We start from the raw sequence: 24545 nt of genomic DNA, 5'->3' as shown, positions 1-24545 counted from the left end.
GTTTGCTGATATGGGGCTTAGCACAAGTGACTCCATTATGGGCCTGATGTCTCTCTCTCTCTTTTTTTTTTTTTAACTGTGTATATTTGATTTATTCTGATGTTCTTACTCCTGTATCTCTGCTCTTCCTGAAGCCCCCCCTCCCTGAGCATGACAAGCTCTCTCTCTTAAGACTCAGCTGCCTTGTCACCTTCGCCTGGAACCTTTCCCCCAACACGTCACATTCCTGCAGGCCCCCACTCTGGTTTGGCTTCACTTCTGCTCTTAGCATATTGCATTAGAGCAATCTGCTTTTGTGTCTGTTTCCCCCGCTAGATTGACAGCACAGAATAAGTCACATTCGTTTTTGATTTCCAAAGCTCATTTATTTCTGCCTGAAACATTGGGACTTTGTCAAAGTTTGTGGAATCAATGAATAAATCATTTGAATCATATCGTATGCAGTTTTATATATTGCATTTTAACTTAACATCACATTATAAGCATTTCCTTGCATCCTTACAAATTAAAACACCATTTTTAATGGTTACAGGTTTTTCCATCATTAGGTATACTGATTAAAAGTTTTTCCCCAGGGGCGCCTGGGTGGCACAGCGGTTAGGCTCCTGCCTTCAGCTCAGGGCGTGATCCCAGCGTTCTGGGATCGAGCCCCACATCAGGCTCCTCCACTATGAGCCTGCTTCTTCCTCTCCCACTCCCCCTGCTTGTGTTCCCTCTCTCACTGGCTGTCTCTATCTCTGTCAAATAAATAAATAAAATCTTTAAAAAAAAAAAGTTTTTCCCCAAATGTAGGAAATTCAGGTAGTGTCAATTTTTTTTTTCTTTTTCCTTTTTCTTTTTTTTTTAAAGAATTTATTCGGGACACCTGGGTATCTCTGTTGGTTAAGCGTCTCCCTTTGGCTCAGGTCATGATCCCAGGGTCCTGGATCAAGCACCACATCGGGCTCCCTGCTCAGCAGCCAGTTGACTTCTCCGTCTCCCTCTGCCCCTGCTCCTGCTCCCTCGCACACACGCTGTCTCTCGTGTGCGCTCTCTCTTTTAAATAATAAAATCTTTCCAAAGATTGAAAAACTTTAAAATTTAAAATCCTTCTAAATGAAGATTTTATTTATTTATTAGAGAGAGAGAGTGTGTGCTCAAGAGAGCCAAATGGGGGGACAGAGGGTGAGGAAGAAGCAGACTCCCTGCTGAGCAGGGAGTCCTATGTGGGGCTCAATCCCAGGACCCTGGGATCATGACCTGAGCGGAAGGCAGATGCTTAACTGATTGAACCACCCAGGTGCCCCAGTTTTTTCCTTTTTTTTTTTTTTTTTAAAGATTATTTATTTATTTATTTGACAGAGATAGAGACAGCCAGCGAGAGAGGGAACACAAGCAGGGGAAGTGGGAGAGGAAGAAGCAGGCTCACAGCAGAGGAGCCTGATATGGGGCTCCATCCCAGAGCGCTGGGATCACGCCCTGAGCTGAAGGCAGATGCTTAACCGCTGTGCCACCCAGGCGCCCCAGTTTTTTCCTTTTAAATACATGTATTTTTAAATGTTATTTCTTTAGTTTTGAACTTTTTTTTTTTTAAAGATTTTATTTATTTATTTGACAGAGATAGAGACAGCCAGCGAGAGAGGGAACACAAGCAGGGGGAGTGGGAGAGGAAGAAACAGGCTCATAGCGGAGGAGCCTGATGTGGGGCTCGATCCCAGAACGCCGGGATCACACCCTGAGCCGAAGGCAGACACTTTAACTGCTGTGCCACCCAGGCACCCCTAGTTTTGAACTTTTTAAAAAATTTTTTATTTTTATTTTTTAAAATAAACTCTACTCCCAATGGAGAGCTCAAACTTACCACCCTGAGATCAAGAGTCGCTCCCTCTACCAACTAAGCCAGCTAGAAGCCCTTCTTTTTAAATATCCTATATGATTTTGTGATGAAAGTTTGTATATGAACCTCTGATTTTCTTTTTTTTTTTTTTTTAAAGATTATTTAGTATTTGGGGGAGAGAGAGCGCACGCGTGTGAGAGCGTGCACTGTTGGGAGGGGCAGAGGGAGAGAGAATCCCAAGCAGACTCCCTGCTGAGCACGGAGCCCAACTCGGGCCTCTGTCCCATGACCCTGAGATCGTGGCCGAGCCGAAACCAAGAGTCGGTTGCTCAACTGATGGAGCCACCCCAGTGCCCCTTATTTTCTGATAATTTCCCTAAGATTTCTAGAAGCAGAATTACTGGATCAGAGGGTGTGATGATCTTTTAAGGCTGTAGCCGGACTGTTTTCTAGAAGAGGGGTAGGGCTACTACCTCAGTGTCAGGGGGGTGTAGTGTTCAGGAGGGCTAGTGTTTTTGACGTCACTGCTTTGTGACCAAGCGTCATTTCCTGAAAGTGCAGCAAGGCTGGCCTGGGGCCACACATGTTGGGGGGCTCCGTCCGAGTCTCAGTTAGGATTAGGGTAAGAAATAGGCTGTGAGGAGATGTGGAGAAAAATAATTGGAAGGAGAATGTAGTGTCATGGGCTACTTTTCTTTGTATGTTAATTATATTTCAGAATGACTGACTTTCACTTGTCTTGAGGGTCACTTGTCTTCTTTTTCTTTTTTTTAAACCATTTACTAATCTTTTCTAATCCAGCACTTATCATGACAAATTACCATTTTTTTGGCCTTTTCTTGAAGAATGTGGGGGTTTTTTGGCATGCCAGAAATGGTAATGATGGTAACAATAATAGCTAATGTGTCCAACACTTAGGATGTGCTAAGCACTTTACGTGGGCGATAACTGACCCTGTGAAGTGAGGGTATGGTCAGTGTTCTCCTTTTATGTGTGCACAAGGAAAGCGATAGTCACTTGCCCAGGGTCACCTAGCCTTTGCGGGTGGTTAGTTGAGCCCTCCCTACCTGCCTGATGGTCGGTGTCCAGGAAACAGGGGTCTTGCTAGAGCAAAAAGGAGTCTCAAGCAGCCAGAGTTACCTAGGAAGACACGAGGTATGTGTCTTTGCCCTTCCACTGCCCTCCAGGCTGCTCTCCTGCCCTCCAGAAATATTAGAAGTGCCCACTCCCCCCATCCCCTCACTTTGCTGAAGGTACAGCCCCTCCACATTCCCTGCAGGTGACATAGTCGTCTGCTTGTCAAGGAAATCATGGTAGTCCGGCACTTGGTGCCTGTTCCTTCTACCTCCCTCCTTCATTCCCTCTGACTTCTTTCCATTTTCATTGCATGAAGCCTGCTTCTTCCTAATAAAAATAGTAGCTGTGGTAGTGGTAGAGGGGAAGTATTTATGGGCTACCAACCCCTGTTCTAAGTGCTGGATTTTTCTCTCTGCTACGTAGGGCAGCGTCTTCATCAGTGTTCTATTCTGTCCCGTCTTGCCCTGTGCCTGGCTTTCTTGGTAATCATTCAATCTTCTGCTTCCCTTCTCTACTCCTTTTGATTCAGAAGCTCTCCAGTTCATTCCGAAAAACAGCAAGATGCCACCTCTGGTCCTGCTTTCTCCTCCACCTGTCACTTTATCCCTGTCCTCCCCTTTCACGGACCAGACCCTTACAAGAGTGGATCTCCTGGCCCCCTCATTTCCAGGGCCTTCCTTCCTAGTGCTCTTTTGGGTGCTTTTCCCTTCATCACTGCATCCAGACTGCTCTTGCTAAGATTGCCAGATCCCAGGCACTTCTCAGAACATGTCCTTTTAGCTCTCTTTGGCTTTTGACCCTGGTGATCACGTCTTTTGGAAAGTGTCTTCTGGATGCCATGGGTATACAGCTTTCTTACTTTCCTGTCTCTATTGCAGACTGCTCTTTCCCGATGCACCCTCGATGATATTTCTCAGGATTCTGTTCCTAATTCTCCTTTCGTTTCCTACCTTCCAGGCGCATTTGTTGAATGAATGAATGAATGAATGTCCTGTTTGGGGGCATTCGTTTTATTTATTCTCCAAGTACTTATTTAGCACCTCCTGTGGTCCATGCTCAGTTCTGAAGTGCTTGGGAGATAGCAAAGTTCTGCCCTCTTAGTACCTATCGTTATCTGCCAGTGCGTACTGTACTGAGTACATACTGATGACCCTCAAGTCCCCTCGCCAGTCGTATCCCCTGCTTGAGGTGTGCACCCAGATCTCCAGCTTCCTCAGGATGGTGGACAGAGCCCGGCTTCTCAACTCGCGGTGCTTATACACGTGGCTCTGCTTGGGGGTGTCACTGGAAAGCCACTAAAACTCACCATGGCTCAGCGCTTTTCAAGAGTAATGTTGGGAGCACGTTTTCACAGCGGATTGAATGAAGGCTGTGCAGCCCATGCATGCCCCAACAGAGTAGCTTTTAATCTTTTTTAGAAAGGGACCTCTTTGAAAAGTTTATGAAAACTGGAGGCCCTCCTGACCCCCCATTTTGAACCTGTCCTTGGTACTCTATCTTAAATCAGGCTGCACCAGCAAAGGTGATGTGTGGGTCTCCTCACTGGGGCCACTCTAAAATTGCTTTCTCTGAGTTGTACGGTGGCATTAAACCTCTGCGGACGTTGATATGTGGCTTACGTTGTCGGTCACACGCTGTGTTGATATACGCGTGTAATGTGTGCTTATCTCACTTCTGGTTTCGTCTTATTTCGTGTATCATTATACTTCTGTCCTAATTTCCTTATCTATTTGATTTTAAGTTAAATTAAAACTATGTCTTATGTGTTGTTAATCACTTTGAATCCTTGCTAGAACAAGGAAATGGAAACCATTTCCATCCATCCATCCATATCCACATCCATACCTGTGTTAGCTGCCTGTAGGGCATTCTGTGTGGGCGTTCTTACAGGCGCCTCACCCCAGAGTGTAGTCAGAACTCCCCTTCTCTTCTCAAAATCTCCTTCCGTGGTCTCAATTTTAGGGAATGGTACCATCCACTTAGGTCTGAAATCTAGACTCCATTCTTCCTCACATCTCACTTGCAAATCATGATCAAGTTGTGGTGACAACACATGAAGTATCCCTGGAACTGTCCCTTCCACAGTCCCTGTCACCCAGGCTGGCTTTGTCCCACCCCAGTCCATTCTCCACATAGTAGGTAGAGTGATTCGTTTTAAAAGACAAATCTGTCCCGGTTATTCCTCTGCTTAAATCCTTCAAAATCTCCTCCTTGCCTTCATGAAAAAGTTCAGGGAGGATGGTGTTCAGACCTCGTCGTGAGCGTGTCTCAGCCTGCCTCTGTCTTGCCGTGGCCCTACACAGTCATCCTTAAACAACTCGGAAGTCCCTAAAACACGGCATGTTCTCGTAAAACCTCCCAGCTTTTGACAGTGCTCCTCTGTCCCTTCACCTGGCTGACGACTCCTGCCTGTCCCGAAGAAGAAACTCCGGTCAGGTGACGTGCACGCAGAGCGTATGCATTTGTATGTTGTTCGACTTTCCAAATTACGGCCTAGGATGATTTGTTGACATTAATATATAGTCAGTGTAAGTGAATTTGAATCCGGAAAACCCACTAGTGAGAAAAGCCAGGTGACTGTGTGCACAATCAGATCACTGAGAGTGCCTCTGGGGAGTTGAAGTGGTTACACACACACACGGTAAGGAACAGAACAATTTATGGAGCTGAAGCACAAAATGAGATTTATTTTAAGGATGCGGGGCGGGGGGGGGGGGGTTCTTTCTGAACCCGAGGAGAGAAGGATGGGTGGGTCACAGGACGAGACCGGAACCCGAATCCAGATGCCGCCTTTGCCTTGGGTTTCTGCTTCATGATACTCACGCCTTGTGCACTTTGCCCATTACCTTCCGCGTCCTCGCTTAGCAGCCCCGGAGACCCCAGCTTCGTGCCTACTCCGTGCAGCCGGGCCCAGCTAGAGGAAACACAGCCATGCTAATGGATCTCATTGTTCCCTCAACTTTTTACTCGGGGAATTTTCAAATCTGCAGAAAGGCTGATTGAGTCACCTAGATGCGTCAGTTTTTGGTGTTGCCTTCTTGCCACATTCACTTTCTCTCTCTCAGGACGCATGCGTATATACACATGTGCACACGTACACATGCGTATGCGTCCGAGCACATGTACCCGTGTGCGTGTATACACGTGTGCGTACGTGCATACACGTACCTGTTGGTTTGAAAGTGTGGAGAACCATAAAGCAGAGATGGGAAATAGCAGGTGGTAAGGGAAGGCCTTACTGGGAAGGTAGCATTTGAGCAAAGAGCCGAGGAGGGGATGCCAGGCGGTTATCCTGGGGAGCCGTGTGCGGGGGCAGGGGGGGGCAGAGGCAGCGGTACGGTAAGTGACCCCCCCTAACATCACGTATGTGGTGAATTAAAAAAGAGACTCTACTGTGTTCTTGTTCAGATGTTCCGTTCCCCTTCCTATGAGAAGGGTCTCTTTCTCTACCCCGCTGGCTGTAGGTGTGGCCATGTGACTTGTTCTGGCCAATGAAATGTGAGCAGAAATGAGTGGGTCCCTTCTGGCCAGTCCAGCCTGCGCCCTGGGGAGGCTCCTTTTTCGTCCTGGGTGTCGGAGCGAGGATGGTCTGGAGCAGAGCTGCACTTCCATCTGAATGTTTTCAGGCTTTACAGGCATAGCAGGACATAATGGTGGTTTCATTTTCTTCTTCAGAAATTGTGGGAAAGGCGAAGATGGGAGAAAATAGAAGTTTATTATGTATCATTGCCGTTTTCATTTATGTATAATTTGCACTTAATAACATCCATTGTAATGTAAATATGCCCAAATGGAATTATTGTGTGTGTCCTTTTGCAACCTGCTTTTCCAACTTAATTTTAAAAAGTACTGTCGTAAAACACAGATAAAAATAATTCTCTGTGGGGCGCCTGGCTGGCTCAGTCGGTGGAACTTGCAACTCTTGATCTCAGATATTCAAACGTGAGTTTGAGCCTCACGTTGGGTGTGGAGATTGCTTAAAAATAAAATCTTTAAAAAATAAAATCCTCCTTTTAAGAGCAGGAGATCTTGAAGTAAATAGAAAACACATTGGGGGTGCCTGGGTGGCTCCATTGGTTGAATGTGTGCCTTCAGCTCAGGTATGATCCCGGGGTCCTGGGATCGAGCCCCATGTCGGGCTCCTTGCTCAGGGTGGAGCCTGTTTCACCCGCTCTACCTGCTTGTGCTCTCTCTCTCTCTAATAAGTGAAATCTTTTTTTTTTTTTTTTAAGATTTTTATTTATTTATTTGACAGAGAGAGACAGCCAGTGAGAGAGGGAATACAAGCAGGGGGAGTGGGAGAGGAAGAAGCAGGCTCCCAGCGGAGGAGCCCGATGTGGGACTCGATGCTGGAACGCCAGGATCACGCCCTGAGCCGAAGGCAGCCGCCTAATGACTGCGCTACCCAGGCGCCCCTCTAATAAGTAAAATCTTAAGAAAAAAAAAGAAAACACGTTTTCTTTTAAAGATACAGCATTATTGAGCTCCCTGTGTATCACACGTGTAGGTATGCGCGTGTGTACGTCCGCATCTGTAACCTCCCCGTGAGGCGATAACAGAGACCCCAGACTGAGTTTGGGTCTGAGTTGCCTCCTTTGTGTCTTTTCTACTCGCATTACATCTTGTGTAGACCTTCTCATGCTGTATCTTAATTGTTGGTTTTTGTCCATGTCTTTCCCCCGTGGATCTGGAAATTCTTGAGAGTGGCGATTACGTCTCGGGTGTTGTCTTTTTTTTTTTTTTTTTTTTAAGATTTTATTTATTTATTTGACAGAGAGACAGCGAGAGAGGGAACACAAGCAGGGAGAGTGGGAGAGGGAGTAGCAGGCCTCCCCCTGAGCAGGGAGCCTGATGTGGGGCTCGATCCCAGGACCCTGGAATCATGACGTGAGCCGAAGGCAGACGTTTAATCACTGAGTCAGGTGCCCCTTGGGTGTTGTCTTATCTTGAGTGCCTGCTACAGTGACTTCAGTGCATTTAATAAACCAATAAAGGACTGAATCTGGGAGGGGGGCAAGATTATGTTGATAAAGTGTCATTTTTGTTTGTTTTATGTATTGGTAATCTACTTGGGACCAGAAAATAGAAATGTTCTTTATTTCATTGTATGCATTCATCAAAGAGGGAGCCTACTGATACTCCAGCGTTGATAGAATTGAATACAGTAGCTGAAATACTAACATTAATATATAAATTCATTAATTCATAACTGATATGAACAAGTACTGTGTCCTCAGGGGAGTGAGGCCGTCTCTGTGTGCAAGTCAACGTCAGCTGGGATTTTCTGCTGTAGAGATCAGCGGGTTGGGTTAATACAGGGCACTCCAGAGTTAGACTGTCTGGGTTCAGTCTCCTCTTTCATTTTCTAGCCGTGTCACCTTGAGCAGTCACCTAGCCTCTCTGAGTTCAGTTTCCTCATCTGTAAAACGGAAAGATAAATGTACTGATCTCTTTGGATTATTAACCAGGTTTATAAACTGTAAAGTGCTTAGAATAGCATCTGGCACATGGCTTAAGGGCTAGGTAAGAGTTAATCATATTATTAAAAATTATTGTTTTTGTCTCAGAGCTGCCAGCACCCTTCTGGAAGTAGTTGTCAGCGAATAACCCAGAAAACTTTATTATCTGAGTGCTCAGTTAGCTTCCTTTTTGCAGGACAGGAGGTGATGGGATTGTATTGAGAAGTAAGGAGACATTTACTTGTGTTCATTTGAAATCTTTGAAGGAGAATTGAAGTCATTTCTTGCCATAATGTTAAGATTGAAGCAAAAATATTTTTGTAGGGGCACCTGGCTGGGTCAGTCAATGGAGCATGGGACCCTTAATCTCAGGGTCCTGAATTCAAGATCCACATTAGGTATGGAGCCTACTTAAAACAAAAGAAAGGATTTTTCTATATTTTTGGCCTCATCTATATAGATAGAGCGACAGTAGCAGATTGAATTTAATATATTTTTTCACATGAGGAAGGGATTTAGATGACAAGAGTCTTGGAGCTTTTGAATGAGGATTAATTTAAAATAGTGAATTTTTAAAAGTCAACTGGTGAATTTTTTGGTCACTGAGGTGTGATGTTCAGATTTGAATGCATTTACTTTGAGATACAAAACCAGCAATAATCAGAATAAGTGGTATCTCCAGGACACCATTCTGAAGAGTAAATATTCAAATGTGTTTATGTTGGAATTTAATTTTTTTTGAGTATTGAAAAATGCTTTTGTAGAATGCCTATTTACTAAATTTAAAACAATGTTTTTGGATTTACTGCTTCTCACCCCCCCCCCCCAAAAAAAAAAACCCTGCTAAAAATAAGAGGAACAGTTTGGCCCATCCTGTCAGAGCCTCTGCCCCGCGCCAGCGCAGAGGCCCTTCTGTTTTGAACAGTAGCTGTTTTGAATCTATTTTTAGTTGACCAGGAACGTGAGAGTAGGAAATGCATCAGGATAGAACCATTCAGGTGAAAGCCCTATTTTAATGTCACTTGTGAAATGAGAACTCAAATAGTCAAGACCAGAAAAACTCTAGAAATGCGATTTCATGTCTGTATGTTTGGATTTGAATTGTAGTTCAGGACATAAGTTGAGGAATTGTAAGTTTTTTTGTGCTTTTGGTATTTTCTCTTTGTGACATCTGGGAAAACCGAATTCTTTCAAAAAGGACTTGTTTAACTTAAGAGAGGTTATACCAATCTTATGTGCTTAGGGTTAAAGAGGTAGAGTAAGCAAAGAGAAAAAAGTTTAATAATATTTTTGATGTGTCGAGCTATTTTTAGTTTGTGTCTCATGTTGTGATGTTCTGTTTGTGATCAAGTGAGGTCACATCTCTTAATAGTCAAATTAATTAGATAAGCCCTTATACCTTCAGTTGCTCAAAGCCATCTCCTGGGAGTCTCCTGTCTAGATATTCCCTGGGTCCTCGGTCTGCTAAACCAGTTCATGGCCACTCTGTCATAGAAAGTGGTCAGTCCCCTGAAGGGCACTGTCCTCCATCGAGTGCTGTGCAGGCGGCCCAGAGCACTGGCCCTTTTGTGGCTCCTTCTCCTCTTCCCAGTAGGTCTTTAAGATGGGGGTGGATGAGGACAGGTTTTATCAGTCATCTCCTACCAGTTCGTGTCATGCACGGACCTGCCTGTGTCCCTTACTGCACTCCTCTGTCTTCGTTAATAGTCCATAGTATATTTCACAAAGTCCTGATTCTTTCTTCTTTCTTTCTTTTCCCTTTCTTTCTTTCTTTCTTTCTTTCTTTCTTTCTTTCTTTCTTTCTTTCTCCCTCGCTCTCTCTCTCTCTCTTTTTCTTTCTGACCTGTGTTTGTGGAGTGTTGGGGGTAGGGATTGGGGACACCAGCACAGTGGAAATCTTTCTTAGAAAACTTCCTTCCTTCAAGCCCTCGTTGCAGTGAGTCAGGACATTTATTCTATGTTTGTTTCACCCAGAAGAACATTTAAATTTAACATCTCAGGCTGAACTTGGCACCAGATTTTAAAGTGGCTTTATATTTTTTTCAGTGTGCGTGCTTTTCAAAATAATGATAATATTAATTTGGCAACTATTTAGAGAGCACCTTCCATGTGCCAGGTACTCTTCTAGGCAGCGGTGAGGCGTCAGAGGAAAACCGAGAGAAGTCCTTGCATTAAGACACCCGGAGTCGGGGAATGGTGAGTAAGCAGTACATACACATTGCATATGTAGGAGGTCAGATACGAGCCGTGGAGAAAAATGAAGTAGAAAACAGGGCATGGATGGTGGTTTTCGCACAACTCTGTGGGGGCTACAGCTTTCACCTCCGCTGTACAGATGTGGAAACTGAAGGACAGAGAGGGTTAAGTGACTTATCTTGATCCTACCAAGGTAGTAAGTAGTAAAAGTTGAACTTGAATTTGAAATCAAGCATGGGATCCTAAGTTAGCTGCCATGAAGGTAATGAACCTCGACTTCAAGCACATCTCCCCAAATGCTGGTTTCTGTGAAAATTTAAGTCTCCCTTCATCAGGCCTTCTGTTGTATTGGTGTGTATAGATAAACACATTTTAAAGATTTTATTTATTTTAGAGAGAGACAGCAGGAGGAGGAGCAGAGGGGAAGGGAGAGGGAGGGGGAAAGAATCCCAAGCATATTCTGCGCTGAGTGCGGAGTCTGACGCGGCGTTCAATCAATCCCACGACCCTGAGATCATGACCCTGAGATCATGACCTGAGTTGAAACCAAGAATCAGACACTGAACTGACCAAGCCACCAAGGCGCCCCTAGATAAAAACATTTTAAAGATTAAAGTACTAGTTTAATTTCAGTATCAGATATATAAGATATTTTAATTACTATTTATTTAATTAGGTTTTATGCTAAATGAAAAAAAATTTATAGAACCCACACAAAGAATGTAGCATTTGTAGGCCTTGAAGAACAAATAGGATTAATTTTTTATTTTTTTATTTTTAATTTTTTTTATTTTTTTATTTTTTTAAAGATTTTATTTATTTATTTGACAGAGATAGAGACAGCCAGCGAGAGAGGGAACACAAGCAGGGGGAGTGGGAGAGGAAGAAGCAGGCTCATAGTGGAGGAGCCTGACGTGGGGCTTGATCCCGTAACGCCGGGATCACGCCCTGAGCTGAAGGCAGACGCTTAACCGCTGTGCCACCCAGGCGCCCCAGGATTAATTTTTTAAAAATTATATCATGTTTGAGGCGCCTGGGTGGCTCAGATGGTTGGACATCTGCCTTCAGCTCAGGTCATGATCTCAAGTTCCTGGGATCAAGCTCCACATCGGGTTCCCAGCTCGTCAGGGGGTCTGCTTCTCCCTCTCCCTCTGCCCTCCCCCTGCTTGTGCTCTCTTTTGTCTCTCTCTCAAATGAATAAATGAAAAAAAATTTTTTTTAAATTATATCATGTTTGAGGGTCACCTCGGTGGCTGAGTCGGTTAAGCCTCTGCCTTCGGCTCAGGTCATGATCTCAGGGTCCTGGGATTGAGCCCCACATCAGGCTCCCTGCTTAGCGGGGATCCTGCTTCTCCCTGTCCCTCTGCCCCGCCTCCCTGCTCATGCTCTCTTTCTCGCTCTCCCTCAAGTAGATAAATAAAATCTTTATTTTTATTATTTATCTATTTATTTTTAAAGATTTTATTTATCTACTTGAGGGAGAGTGAGAGAGAAAGGGAGAGCACAGAGAGAGAAGCAGACTCCCCGCTGAGCAGAGAGCCCGATGTGGGGCTCGATCTCAGCATGACCTGAGCCGAATGCAGATGCTTAACCAACTGAGCCACCCAAGTGCCCCAATAAATAAAATCTGTTAAAAAAATAAAATTATATCGTGTTCGAAACATAGAAAAGACTGCATTTGACATTTAAATTATGACAAGATGAATACCCACATTGAAAGCGTGCAGCCCAGTGAATTTTCACACAGTGGACACACCTGTGAAACTAGTGTCAGTTAAAAAACAAGACCACCACTGGCCCCCTCAAAGCGTGCTCGCACCTCTTTTTTCTTGCTTGTGAACTTGATACAAATGGAATCATGCAGTGTGCGCTTTTTCGCATCTCGCTGCTTCTGCTCAGTACTGTTGTGCGAGTCACCCGGGCTGGTGCGTAGGACACCAGCTCCTTCATCTGGTGGCTCCCCGGACTCCAGCGTAGGACAATACCACTGTTCACTTAGCCTCACCTGTAGTTTTTAGAGTACTTTAACATATACGGCCCCGTTTCATTGTGATGGCTACCTGGGAAAGCCGTTCAGGGCTGAGTTAGGGGAAGAGTGAAGTGTGTTACCCAAGATGCCCGCAAGCGTGGCCAGTCTGTGGCGGCACCAGAACGCAGGTTTCCTGACGGATCCTGGGTTCATGTCACTCTGCTGCAACCACATTTCCTGTCGCGTTGTGCATGTGACACCACGAGGGTCTGCAGCCCATCTGTCTTCAGACACTTTCATCTTTCCTTCTCTTCCTCCTCACGGTGGACTCACTCCCCTCCCCTCCCCCACTTACGCTTTTTTGGTTTTTTCTTTTTTTTTTTTTTACAGTGATAAGTCTCAGAAATCAGTACTTCCAGTCTCCCATTCTTTGTGGGACCTGCTCCAGTCAAGCTTTCAAGCCCCTTCATTCCATCAAAATTGGTCATGATGAGGCCCTCAGTTCCCACCTCATTGCCAAGTCCAACGGGCAACTCTCCGTCTTCATGTTGCTCAGCCTGTCCACAGGGTGATGTTAATCGCCGTTGAAAGTCTCTCACTGGTTTCTAGGAAGCCAGCGTCCGTTCTCCCAGCGAACCCAGAGGCCTCCCAACACCGTTCTCGGTCTCCTTTATTGGTGTCGCCTCCCCTCCCCCACTCCAGTTGTTGGTGTCGTAGGGCTTCATCCTCAGACCCCTGAATCACTGTCTGCGCACACTGCCTCGGTGACCTCATCCCGGCTCACGGCTCTCCGTGCTGTCTGGAAGCTAACAGCTCTCCAAGGGCCACCCTAGCCTGCCCTCTGTCCTGCGTGTCAGATCATATGTTTTCATTTTAATTGCTATTTATTTAATTACTATTTTATTTATTTATTTTTAAAAGACTGCATTTATTTGAGAGCGAGAGCGAGAGAGAGAGAGAGAGTACAAGCCGGGGAGGGGCAGAGGCAGAGGGAGAAGCAGACTCCCCTCTGAGCAGAGGCTCGATCCCAGGACCCTGGGATCATGACCTGAACTGAAGGCACACGCTTCACTGACTGAGCCACCCAGGCGCCCCCAAATTACTAGCTTATGCTCAATTAAAAACTCATGGAATTCACATGAAGACAACTCCAGCTGCATGTTTAATAATCATGTGTCTAAAACAACTTTTATCTCCTCTGTCCCTCCATCTTCTTTGTCTCAGGAAACTGATTCAGTAAGTTGCTCGGGCCCAAGGTGCTGGCGTCAGCCTTTTTACCTGCTTTCATTCTGTCCTTCTTACACCCAGTCCATCAGCAAATCCTGTGAGCTTGCGCTCTACCGTCCGAGTATATCCCAGGTGACCACTCACCACGATCTTCACGGCCACCCACCCGAGCGCGGGTCGTCAGCATCCTCCTACGTAGCCTCTCTGCCTATTCCCTTTCTCCATAGCAGCCAAGATAATAATTTAAAAATATGAGTTGAGTTATGTCACTTTTCTGGTCAAAACCCCCTGGCGGCTTCCCAGTGTTTTCACCACGGCCTACAAGACCCCTTCATGCATCTGATCTCATCATCTGCTGTTTCTCTCTTGCTCATTTTGCTCTAGCCACACAAGGCTTGCTGACCTTGAGCATGAGCCAAGCACCCTCCCGCCATACTTCCCAGAGACCCACCTGGTTTCCTTCCTCTCTTCCTTCGTGTTTGCAGACGCCCCCTTTTCCAGAGAGGCCTTTCCATCCACCTTATATAAAAATCGCAGCACCCTCTCCCCAGCCTGCCCTGCTCTCCCTCCCTCCCCTACTTTATTTCTCTCTCATGGTGCTCATGACCACCTGGCATTCTTTTTGTCCATTGGGCTGTTGTTCTTTTGGCCTCCGCTGGAATCTGTGTACCACGAGAGCAGGAACTATTCAGTTTACTTTCCCGTACTTGATGCGGATTTGTTGATTGAGTGGATATCTGAAGAGGAGTTAATGTCAGAAGTCTGAAACTCTATCTAGGCTTTGACTATTCAGTTAAACATTCTTCTGTGTGGCTTCAGTCTTCACCTGTCTTGATTCCATGTATTACTTTTTCCCGTTGTTCAGTATGTACGGAGCTGTTACGTGCCTGGCACTACACTCAGTGCTGGAGATACCAGTGAAAACAGCAGAGATGTGGTTTTCTCATGGAGCTTGCGTTCTACTAGGGAAACAGTAAGCAAGACAGTAAGAAATAGATAATGTGATTATAGGGGTGCCTGGGTGGCTCAGTTGGTTAAGCATCCGACTCTTGGTTTCAGCTCAGGTCATGATCTCGGGGTCGTGGGATCGAGCCCCACGTGGGGCTCTGTCCTCGGCGTGGAGTCTTCTTGTCCCTCTCCCTCTGCCCCCCCCCCCCGCTCGTGGGTGCATGCGCGTACACGCTCTCTCTCTGAAATGAATAAATAGATCTTTAAAAAAATCAAAAGAAATAGATAATGTAATTACAGACCATGCAGAGTGCTTGAAACGTGATTGGAGGGCTGCAGTATCAATGAGTGTGGAGGGAAGGATCGTGCTGGATAAAGTGATCAGGGAAGTCCTCCAGGAGGAGGTGACATTTTAGCTGAGAATGGAAGGAAGAGAAAGAATCAGCCATGCCGAGAATTAGAAAAATTGCTTCTAGGCTTAAGGAATTGCAAGTGGCTGAAGGTAAGCTAGAGCTTAGGGTACTCTAGAGCTTAGGGTATTCTAGGAAGTGTCAGAGGGCCAGCGTGGCTGCCACCTAATGTGGTGTTCCATGGGCTTGGAGAGACAGCCGGTGGCTCCATAGGACACGGTGAGGACTTGGTTTTTATTCTAAGTGCAGTGGGAAGCTATTGAATGGTTTGAGCAGGGGAGGGTGGTTTGTGTTTTTAAAGAATTACTGTGATCGCTGCGTGGAGAATAGATTGTAGGGGAAAGTAGGATAACATGCTTTCTTATCACTTCAGATTTTATTCTATACTTAGATTTTGAAAATCGCCCCAGCCCTTGGCAACCACTCTCCTACTTTCTGTCTCTATGAATTTGACTACTCTGGAGACCTTACGTAAGTGGAATAGTGCAGTGTCTGTCTTTCTGGGACTGGCTGATCTCACTTAGCCTCATGTCCTCTAGGTTCATCCGTGTTGCAGCACGTGTCAGAACATCCTTTTTAAGGCTGAATACTGTTCCATTGTGCGTGTGTGCCACATTTTGTTTATGCATTTATCTGCTGATGGTCACGTGGGTTGCTCTAATAATGCTGTTGTGAACATGGGTGAACAGCTCGCTGTTTGTATCCCTGCTTTCAGTTCTCTTGGGTATTTCCTAGGAGTGGAATTACTGGATCCTGTGGTAATTCTTTTTAATTTTTTGAAGAACCACCCACCTGTTTACAATGGTGGCTGTACCATTTGACATTCCTACCACTGGTTCACAAGGGCTTCAGTTTCTCCACGTCCTCATGAACACTTGTTATTTTCGATGGCAGCCATCTTAAGAGGTAGGAGGTGTTATCTCATCGTGGTTTGATTTGCATTTCAGAAATCTAAAACTTTGAAAGTGTTAGAAGAAAGGAATGTGGAGCCTTTGCTTTTACCAGGCTAGAGTGGACACAGATAGATTCATTGGGACCTTTGGCAGAGGGCCTGGTGAGAGAGGGTGCTGGCCTGGATAGGGTCGTGGCCGAGGAGCTGAGGGGAGAGGGTAGACCCAGGTCGAAGGAGCAGAGCTTGGTGGTAAACCGGATGTTTGAGGAGGTGAGGGGAAGTGAGGAAGCAGTGAACACAAATCCTGGGTCTCTGGCTTGAATAATTGGATCAGGAATTTCTGGTCCACATTCCCTACCCTCCACCCCAGGTAAGTGTTCATGAGAGAAACACTTCAATAATTTCTTTCAGTGAGGTTTTTCATCTCAGTCCCAGTTCTCCCTTGGATGATTTGTGGTGACCTTCACCATTCTGTGTTCAGCGCAGGACAGGGAGCGCTGAGCACCTGTTAGGGAGCAGGTGCGGGCCTTGGCAGTAGGGAGATAAGGGTGAGTAAGAGAGAGCGGCCTGGTTCTCAGAGTTTGGTCTCAGGACTCCTTTACACTCTTATGAAATGGTGACGATCTCAAAGAGCTTTTGTTTGCGTGGGTCCTATTCATTGATAATTTACCGTAGTAGAAATAAAAAGTGAGAAACCTAAAAAAAATAATAAAAACATTGTATGTTAATATAAATAATGTATCTTTAATGAAAAAAACTACATTTTCCAAAACAAACACATTTGGTGAGAAAAGTGACATTATCTTCACTTCTGCGAGTCTTTTTCTTTTTCCTACAAGTCATTTAAATGTCTGATTTACTAGAATACAGCTGAATTCTCATATTAAATTCTGTATTTAAGTTGTTGCAACATGACATGTCACATAGTCTCTGGAAAGCTCCATATGGACACTTGAGAATGACAGCGAAAGAGGCAGATGTCTTAGTGATATTGTAAAAGTAGCTTTGGCCTCAGCATACCCTCTGCAGGGGCCTTGGAGATCCCCAGAGATCCCAGACAATTGGATTAGTCCTGAGGGCATAGGCTCTGGAGCCAGATTGCCTGGGCTCACATTCTAGCTCTGCCACTTACTGATCAGGCAAGGATGTAACCTCTGTGCCTCAGTTTGCTCATATATAAAATGGGCATAAGTACCCACAAAGGCTCATTATAAGGACTGAGTATGGATTTACAAGGTGCTGAGACCATTGCTAGAAGACAAAGTGCTGCGTCGGTATTAATTTAATTTTAATTTATTTTTATTTTTTATTTTTTTAATTTGTAATCTCTGCCCCAGAATTTGGGGCTTGAACTTAAAACTCCCGAGAATCAGGAGTCACGTGCCCAATCAACTGAGCCAGCTGGGCACCACTCACTGTTTATTTTTAATAATTAAGACCTGATCTTTCCTTTGAGGGATTTAATTCTAGTGAAGGAGATCGATGAACAACCAGACAACATCAGGATTTTGTGTAAGTTCGTTGATAGATGTATTTGCAGCAGGGGCATAGGAGTGGGCTTCTCAGCTTCGGGGTCAAGAATCAGGATGTCCTTGGTTGTCTCGAATGATAAAAGGAGCAGATTTTCTGCAGTGTTGGAATGACAGATTCTTAGCTCAGATGAGGTCCATCCCAGTTAGCATTTGTCACAGGTTAGCTTTTTCATCGTCCTTATTTGTAACGGAATGAGTGAAGCAGCCTCGTTGGTTTGCTTCTTTGCTGCCTGTGTCGAGCCAGAAGCCTTATCACAGTAGTTCATGTCCTCACTGCCTGGGACAGCAGGTGGTCGGTGAGAGTTTACCGCCTGTTTATAATTTAATGATTATCCAATGTGAGGGAGACATTTCTGTGATCCACTGGGATTTTGTGGTGGATATTTGTAATCACTGGATAACTCTGGGGTGTTATTATAAGGGAGAAGTGGCAGATTATATTAAGTAAGAAAATTAAGTAAGAAAAATTGAATTGCTTTGCTCCTGAAAGTGATGGCAAAATTTGTGTCTTAGTGTAACGTTTGTTACTTTTGAAACTTTTGCTTTAGTAAATTAAATTGAGTATTTATTTAAAATCTCACCTATTTAGGGGTGCCTGGGTGGCTCAGTCGGTTGAGTATCTGACTCTTGATTTCTGCTCAGGTCATGATCTCAAGGGTTGTGAGATCGAGCCCCACGCTGGGCTCTGCGTTGGTGTGGAGCCTGTTGGAATTCTCTCTCTCCTTCTCCCTCTGCCGTTTCCCCCACCCCCTCTCTCTCAAAAAAAACAAAAACAAAACAAATCAACTCACCTATTTAAAATAACCAAGTTACGTAGTTTCATTAAAATGACAAGCTTCGGTGTGTTTAAAAGTGTGGCATGTCTTGGCATGTTCATGCTATCTATTAAGGAAGTGTGATAAACAGGATTGTAAGGCAATAAGATGCAGTTTTTAAAAAGTGAGGTGGTAGTTTGTGAAAGTACTGCTATGCCAAGTTATTACTTGTCTTGAATGAGTCCTTTTTCTCAAGGCGTATTCAGTTGTTCAGCTCCAGCGTGGTTTTCGATGCTTACTGACATCGTGAACGTTGTTCTTGGGCAGAATTGTGTTTCTGCGGTTGAGTTACAGAATGTCTTTTCTCTCCTCTTGTAGATCCGACGGAGGCGCCTTGCACGACTTGCTGGTGGACAGACCTCCCAGCCGACCACCCCACTCACCTCGCCGCAGAGGGAGAACCCTCTGGGGCCTCCTATAGCAGCGTCAGCCCCAGGCCCCTCCCAGAGCCTTGGGCTCAATGTCCACAACATGACCCCAGCTACCTCCCCGATAGGTGCATCAGGTAAGCCTTCCCTTCAGACGCTTATCGTTTCGGTCGTAGCTTTCCAGGAGGCTTCCGGTTGTGACATTTTCACGACAGGGTGAAATGAATTGGACAGCAACTTTCTAACGTTCTGCAAGCAAAAAAACAAAACAAAAAAAATCCTGCAAGCAGTAGTTTAAAAGACTAAGATCATTATATTGTGTTTTGTTCATCTCTATTCATTTTGATGGCGATCTGTTAAAACTAATTGTTTTCCTTTTCCATAACTTTCATCCTTTGTTTCGAACAGGGTCATGTCTTAATTACTCTGATGGCAAAGCGATTAAGACTTCATTTGGCTCAGCTGATTTTATGAGTTTGGTTGGTGCTTTTCTTTTATGATAAAATCATCTGAAAATGCAAGATTGAAATAATGGTCGAAATAAGCCTCTAATTATGGATTTCCTTATCTTCATTTTACACTGTCTTGTAACTCTTTCTCTGAATTTTCAGGGTATAAAAGTTTGCCTGGTGGGATGTTTTATAGCTATCTCATTGACAATTATTTAACTAATGTGAAAATTTCTTTCTTTATAATTAACGGGCTCACAGTTGATATGCACGACTGTCTTTGTTGGGAAACAGTGATATTGACACATACTGTATATTTGAAAATATCTGTCTTTTATCAAGTGAACTTTTCTATTGAACATAAGAATTATTACCATTATAATAAGTATTATAATTAGGATTCTAATTTGAAAAAGCAGGTGCATTCAGACCTGCATTCGTCATCATGTCATTGAATAATTTAATACGATTGTTGGTTCTGCAGTCATGTAATGCACTCCCTTAGTTGCCTTCCACATAATCTGTCTTTCTGAACTAGGTAACTCCTCAGTTAAGAGTATTTGCAGAGTTTTACCATAGCTCTTGTTAGGCATCGTTGTGGACTCTTCCCCATGTAAATATAACTGCTTATACACCCTTCTGTTGATTATAAAAGTGAGAGATGCTTAGGCCGCACCATCAGTTAGTAATAAACAGTGCCTTTGCCTGAAGTGTCTCCTCTGTACACCTTTGAGAAGCCATGATGGTCTTCTGGTAGGGGAAAGGCTTGGGACTCCAGTTGGGTTTTTACCCTTTCCTTAGAGACAGTGCTACCAACAATGCTGTTTGTCCCACCATGACCAGGTCCCACCTGGAATGCTGGAGATTGTTGGGGGAGAGCTAGTGGGATGGGGAGGGGTCTAAGATCTCTTCGCATCAGCGGTGGGCTGGCAGGAGACCGGAGCTCCGCATGCTTCTGGTCGTAGCACCTGGTCATGGCACCGTGCCTCTTTGGGACCACCAGGAATCATCACGGCATGTGCCCTGTCCTGCTTATGTCACCCACTGAGTCTCCCTAACCCTAACCCTTACCTCTCAGTCTCTAATCTCTGTAAGGCTTGTTCTATACACCTCTCTCCCCCCACCCCGAGTTCTGAAATGCTCACGGTCAGTCCCTGGCAGAATCCTTCTCTGTGGACAGCCCTTCCTCTGGGGCTCCCACTGAATTCACACTCTTCCTCTGGTGCTTTCTCATTTCTTCTAGAGCACTCTTCCTCCTCCCTAAGAACACATCGATTTGAACCTGTGTCGTCAGACTGTAGTCCCCACTCCTGCCCTTGTCGCAGCTGTCCCCTGAGCCTGCTCCCCCTGCCTCGTTTGGTCCACCGTCTCCCCAGCACAGCCCGTGTCATGATTCATGGTGATTTCAGTAGCCACGTGGATGACCTTCCAGGACTCTGCCCTTTCACTTTTTTGAGATGCTTTCCCTTAGTGACCTTGTCTTCCATCCAGCATCAGCCACTCATGGCTGTGGTCATGCTCTAGACCTTTCCATCTCAGTGACTTTCTGACCACCACCTTCAGCTTTTTGGCTCACCCCCTCTGTGCCACTGTCTTCACTACTCACTCCCCTGGGGTCCCCACTTCCCTCCTTGTCCCATTTAAATTCCATAGTCATTCATTGTCACTCCTTTCTCTTGTCTCCCTCTCACTTTGTCTTATTTTCTTGGTTAAACCGTGCTCCTGGTTGGTTTGTTTCATAAAGAGCTTATTTATTTATTTATTTATTTATTTATAAGATTTATTTATTTATTTTAGAGGGGGAGAGAGCAGGTGCGCACATAGGCAGAGGGAGAGCAGAGGCAGGGAGAGAGAGAATCCCAAGTGGATTCCTCGCTGGGTGTGGAGCCTGATGAAGGTCTCCATCTCACGACCCTGAGACCATGACTGAGCCAAAATCAAGAGTTGGACGCTTAACTGAGCCACCCAGGCGGCCCTAAAGATTTTATTTTCAAGTAAGCTCTACACCCAATGTGGGGCTTGAACTCACAACCCTGAGATCAAGAGTTCCATGCTCTACTGACTGAGCCAGCCAGGCACCCCAGTCGGTGCTCCTGGTTTCAGATCCCATTTCCTGGCTCCTTTCTGTCTCCTGCAGTGGAACAAGACTAGAGAAGAACTCAGAACCATGCTATCTGTCTCGTTTCAGATTTGTGGTCACACACTCTTTTCCTTTTCACTCCCCGACTCCACAGGTCTGTCTCAGACCTCCTCCTTCAGTCGGCAGCACCTCGTTCTCTGTGCAGCTCTGGCCTGATGGCCTGCCTTCCTATTGCATGGAGAAGACAGACACCAGCGAAAGGGAATCTCCGTAAGCTGCCCATCATCGCATCCTCCTACCTGCCTGTACGCGTGGCCGGTTCTTGTTAAGCTTGAACCTCCACCCCTTACTGAATTCTGTCCGCAGATCCCACCTCCTCTGTCCTATTCAGAGCCACTGCCCCAGCGCTTCCCATCTTTCCTGCTTCGTCAGGTTTTCTATCTCAAGTGGAAAACTTTTATTTTTTTTAACAGTCATTATACGTGCTGTTCCTTCTCCCATCGTGGGAATACATAAAAAGGAACTCTCTTGATCTCATTTCCCCTGCCAGCTTCCACCCCACCGGCTCTGCATCACAACAAAACTTCCGGAGTGACTTGCCTATCCTCTGTCTCCTTCGTCTGTCCTTGCACCCACTGCTGATTCGAATCCAGCTGAGTGAGGCCTCCTGCGGTCTGCTCTGAGTCACCGTCTCAGCCTCAGTTGATGGGGCTTTGGCCCTCTTCTTGAAGCACTTTTGGCTTCCAGAGCTCTGCACTCTCGTGGCTTTCATCCTGTCTCTGTTTCTTCTTGCTGCTCTGTATGGTTCTTTTTCATTTTTCTGACCTGTAAATGTCAGGGGTCTAGGGCTCAATATTTAACCTGTTGTCCTCTCCATCTGTGTCGGTTCTCTTACTGATTTTATCTGGTTTTCCAGGTTTAATTATTATCTCTAAGCTGCTGGCCCCTAGGTTGATTTCCCCAGCCCAGAACTGTTCCTTGAACCTCAGACTCCTACATCGTCTAAGAAGCATCTCACAGTTTACACGTCCAAGATTGAGCTCCTGGTATTTCCTCACATCTCGTCTTCTCCTAGAATCCCATCTCAACAAATGGCAGCTGATTTCTTTCTAGTTGCTTAAGCCTAAAACATCACCTCTTCTTTTTTCCTCCTAGTCTAGATCAGGGGTCAGTAAACTTTCTGTAAAGGACCAGGTAGTAAATATTTTTGGTTTTGCAGGCTGTGTAATCTCTGTCACAGCTATTTGTTTCAGCCCCTGTAGCACAAAAGTGGCCACAGGCAATGCATGATGAGCGTGGCTGTGCTTCAGTAAAACTTTATTTACAAAAACAAATAGTGGGCCAGAAGCGGGGTCCAAGGCACCAGCATGTCTTGCCTGGATTATCGGAGTGGCCTCCTAACTGCTGTCTCCGTGCCTACCCTCGCTTCACTTGAGTCTCTTAGGGTAGCCCGGACTGGGTCGCACTAAAGCACAAGTACAATCTCGTGTAACCGCAGGGTTATTGTTCACAGCAAGCTCGTGACGCTGCCATCACAAACTCCTGGAAGACTTGGGCAGCTCTAGATGGCTAGTTCTGGCCCGCGCACTCTACGCTCTGCAGTCCTGATTATGTTTCTCACATAATCACCAAATCACCATTATTCATAATCATGGTTAGGCAGATATTATTAGCTGTGTGCCTGGCAGGTCGGATAAACAACTTTTCACCAATTTATTAAATAAACAAGTTTAAACAAAACAGAAAATAAGCACCTTGTAAGGTGGGCCACGTCAGTCTTCTGTTGGCTCCCTCCATTGGCTCCCCGCCTCATCAAGAATGAAAGCCACAGTCCTCACCTTGACCTGGGGCTGTGTGTGACCTGGCCCTGTTTTGGCTCTGACCTCCTTTCCCACTGCGCTCCTTCTCCTTGCTGCCTCTCCTCCAGCCATACTGGCTTCCTTGCTCTTTCTGGGACATTCCAGCCATGACCCCTGTTGGGGACCTTCCTATTTGCTGTCTCTGCCTGGAATGCTGGGGCCCTAAAAATCCACGTGGCTTTTTCATTCAGCTCTTCAGATGTTTCTGCAAGGGTCCCCTTCTTTGGCCACACCGTGTGAAGGTGCTATCTCTCTCTGACATGGATGCTGCTTCTTTGAGCTCTGTCGCCAGCTGACGTAGCCCATACGTGACTTGTAGATCCCATTTTCTCAGCTTCCCCTACTAAAGCGTGAGCCACAGGGCAGGGACTTGGGTCCATTTTACCGGCCGTTGTATCCCAGTGCCTTTAACCGTGCCGGGCGCGTTAACTCTGTTCGTCTAGAGAATTGATAAGTGACTCACAAGAGAAAATGGCCAAAACAACATGGCATGTATGACTTAAAAGAAAATCTCAAGAGGATGTGGTAGCTTTCCATTAAAAAAATGCAAAGAGTTGCTGTGAGGAAGCTGAAGGTGAGTGCTTGTTTTCTGTGGTCCTTGATGGTAGATGGAAGGCCCATAGGTAGATATATTGTCTGCTGGATATGAAGGAGAGGCTCCTGTTCCAGAATCAAGAAGTGCTTTCTGACAGACACAAATCCTGGGTGGACGGGCACCCGTGGGGAGGAGTTCTTCATCCAGGAGTGACGTGGCGGGCACTTGGCAGCCTCCTTAGTTGAGATGCTTTCTGCTACAGGTCACTAGAGCAAGGGTGGGGAGGCTGCAGTGAGTCCTGCTACTTGCTTCTCCCATCGGTGGTCCCAGCTTCTTGCAATGCCCCCTTTCCTAGGGCTGCCATAGCAAAGTATCGCACACCTGATGGCTTGGAACGACAGGGTATTCTCTCCAATTCTGAAGGGTGGAAGTTGAAAGTCAAGGTGTCGGCGGGGCTGTGCTTCCTCAGAAGGCTCCAATGAAGACCCCTGGCCTCTTCCAGCTTCTCTTGGTTGCTGGCCATCCTTGGCGTTTCTCAGCTTGTGGCCACACCACTCCAATGTCCTCTGTCTTTTCATGGCCATCCCTCTGTGTGTATCTGTGTTCAAGTTTCCCTGTTCTTACAAGGACACCAATTATTGGATTAGGGACCACTCTAAGCAGCATGACCTCATCTTAACTTCATGACGTCTGCAAAGACCCTGCTTCCAGTGGAAATATCATTTATGGACTTTTTTTTTTTTTTTAATCACCCCCCCCCCCCCGCTTAGAACATAAGGTTAGAACAGGGACCTCGTCAGTGCTGTTCATTCCCTTATCCCCAGAACCATCCCCAGAACCACTCCCCAGTACCATGCTGGCACATGGTAGGTACTCTGTCGGTGTCACTAGTTAAATAACTGAATGAATGAAA

General features: G+C 45.6%; 1 protein-coding gene across 3 annotated transcripts in view; it reads left to right on the top strand.

Moving 5' to 3' along the window:
- UBE4B (ubiquitination factor E4B) overlaps window positions 1-24545 on the top strand; it is a 119325-nt gene that overhangs the window by 19987 nt on the left and 74793 nt on the right. For all 3 annotated transcript variants that reach the window (XM_087858306.1, XM_045776882.2, XM_045776884.2), the window contains exon 2: window positions 18660-18846. In XM_087858306.1, coding sequence (XP_087714432.1) covers window positions 18660-18846 — 187 coding nt within the window. The remainder of the gene's footprint in view (window positions 1-18659; window positions 18847-24545) is intronic.

The sequence above is a fragment of the Ursus americanus genome, chromosome 33, assembly GCF_024610735.1.
Source record: "Ursus americanus isolate L20-20 chromosome 33, mUrsAme1.1.p, whole genome shotgun sequence".
Classification (NCBI taxonomy): Eukaryota; Metazoa; Chordata; class Mammalia; order Carnivora; family Ursidae; genus Ursus; species Ursus americanus.
Note: the sequence above shows the minus strand (reverse complement) of the source record. Positions and strands in the feature narration are given on the sequence as shown.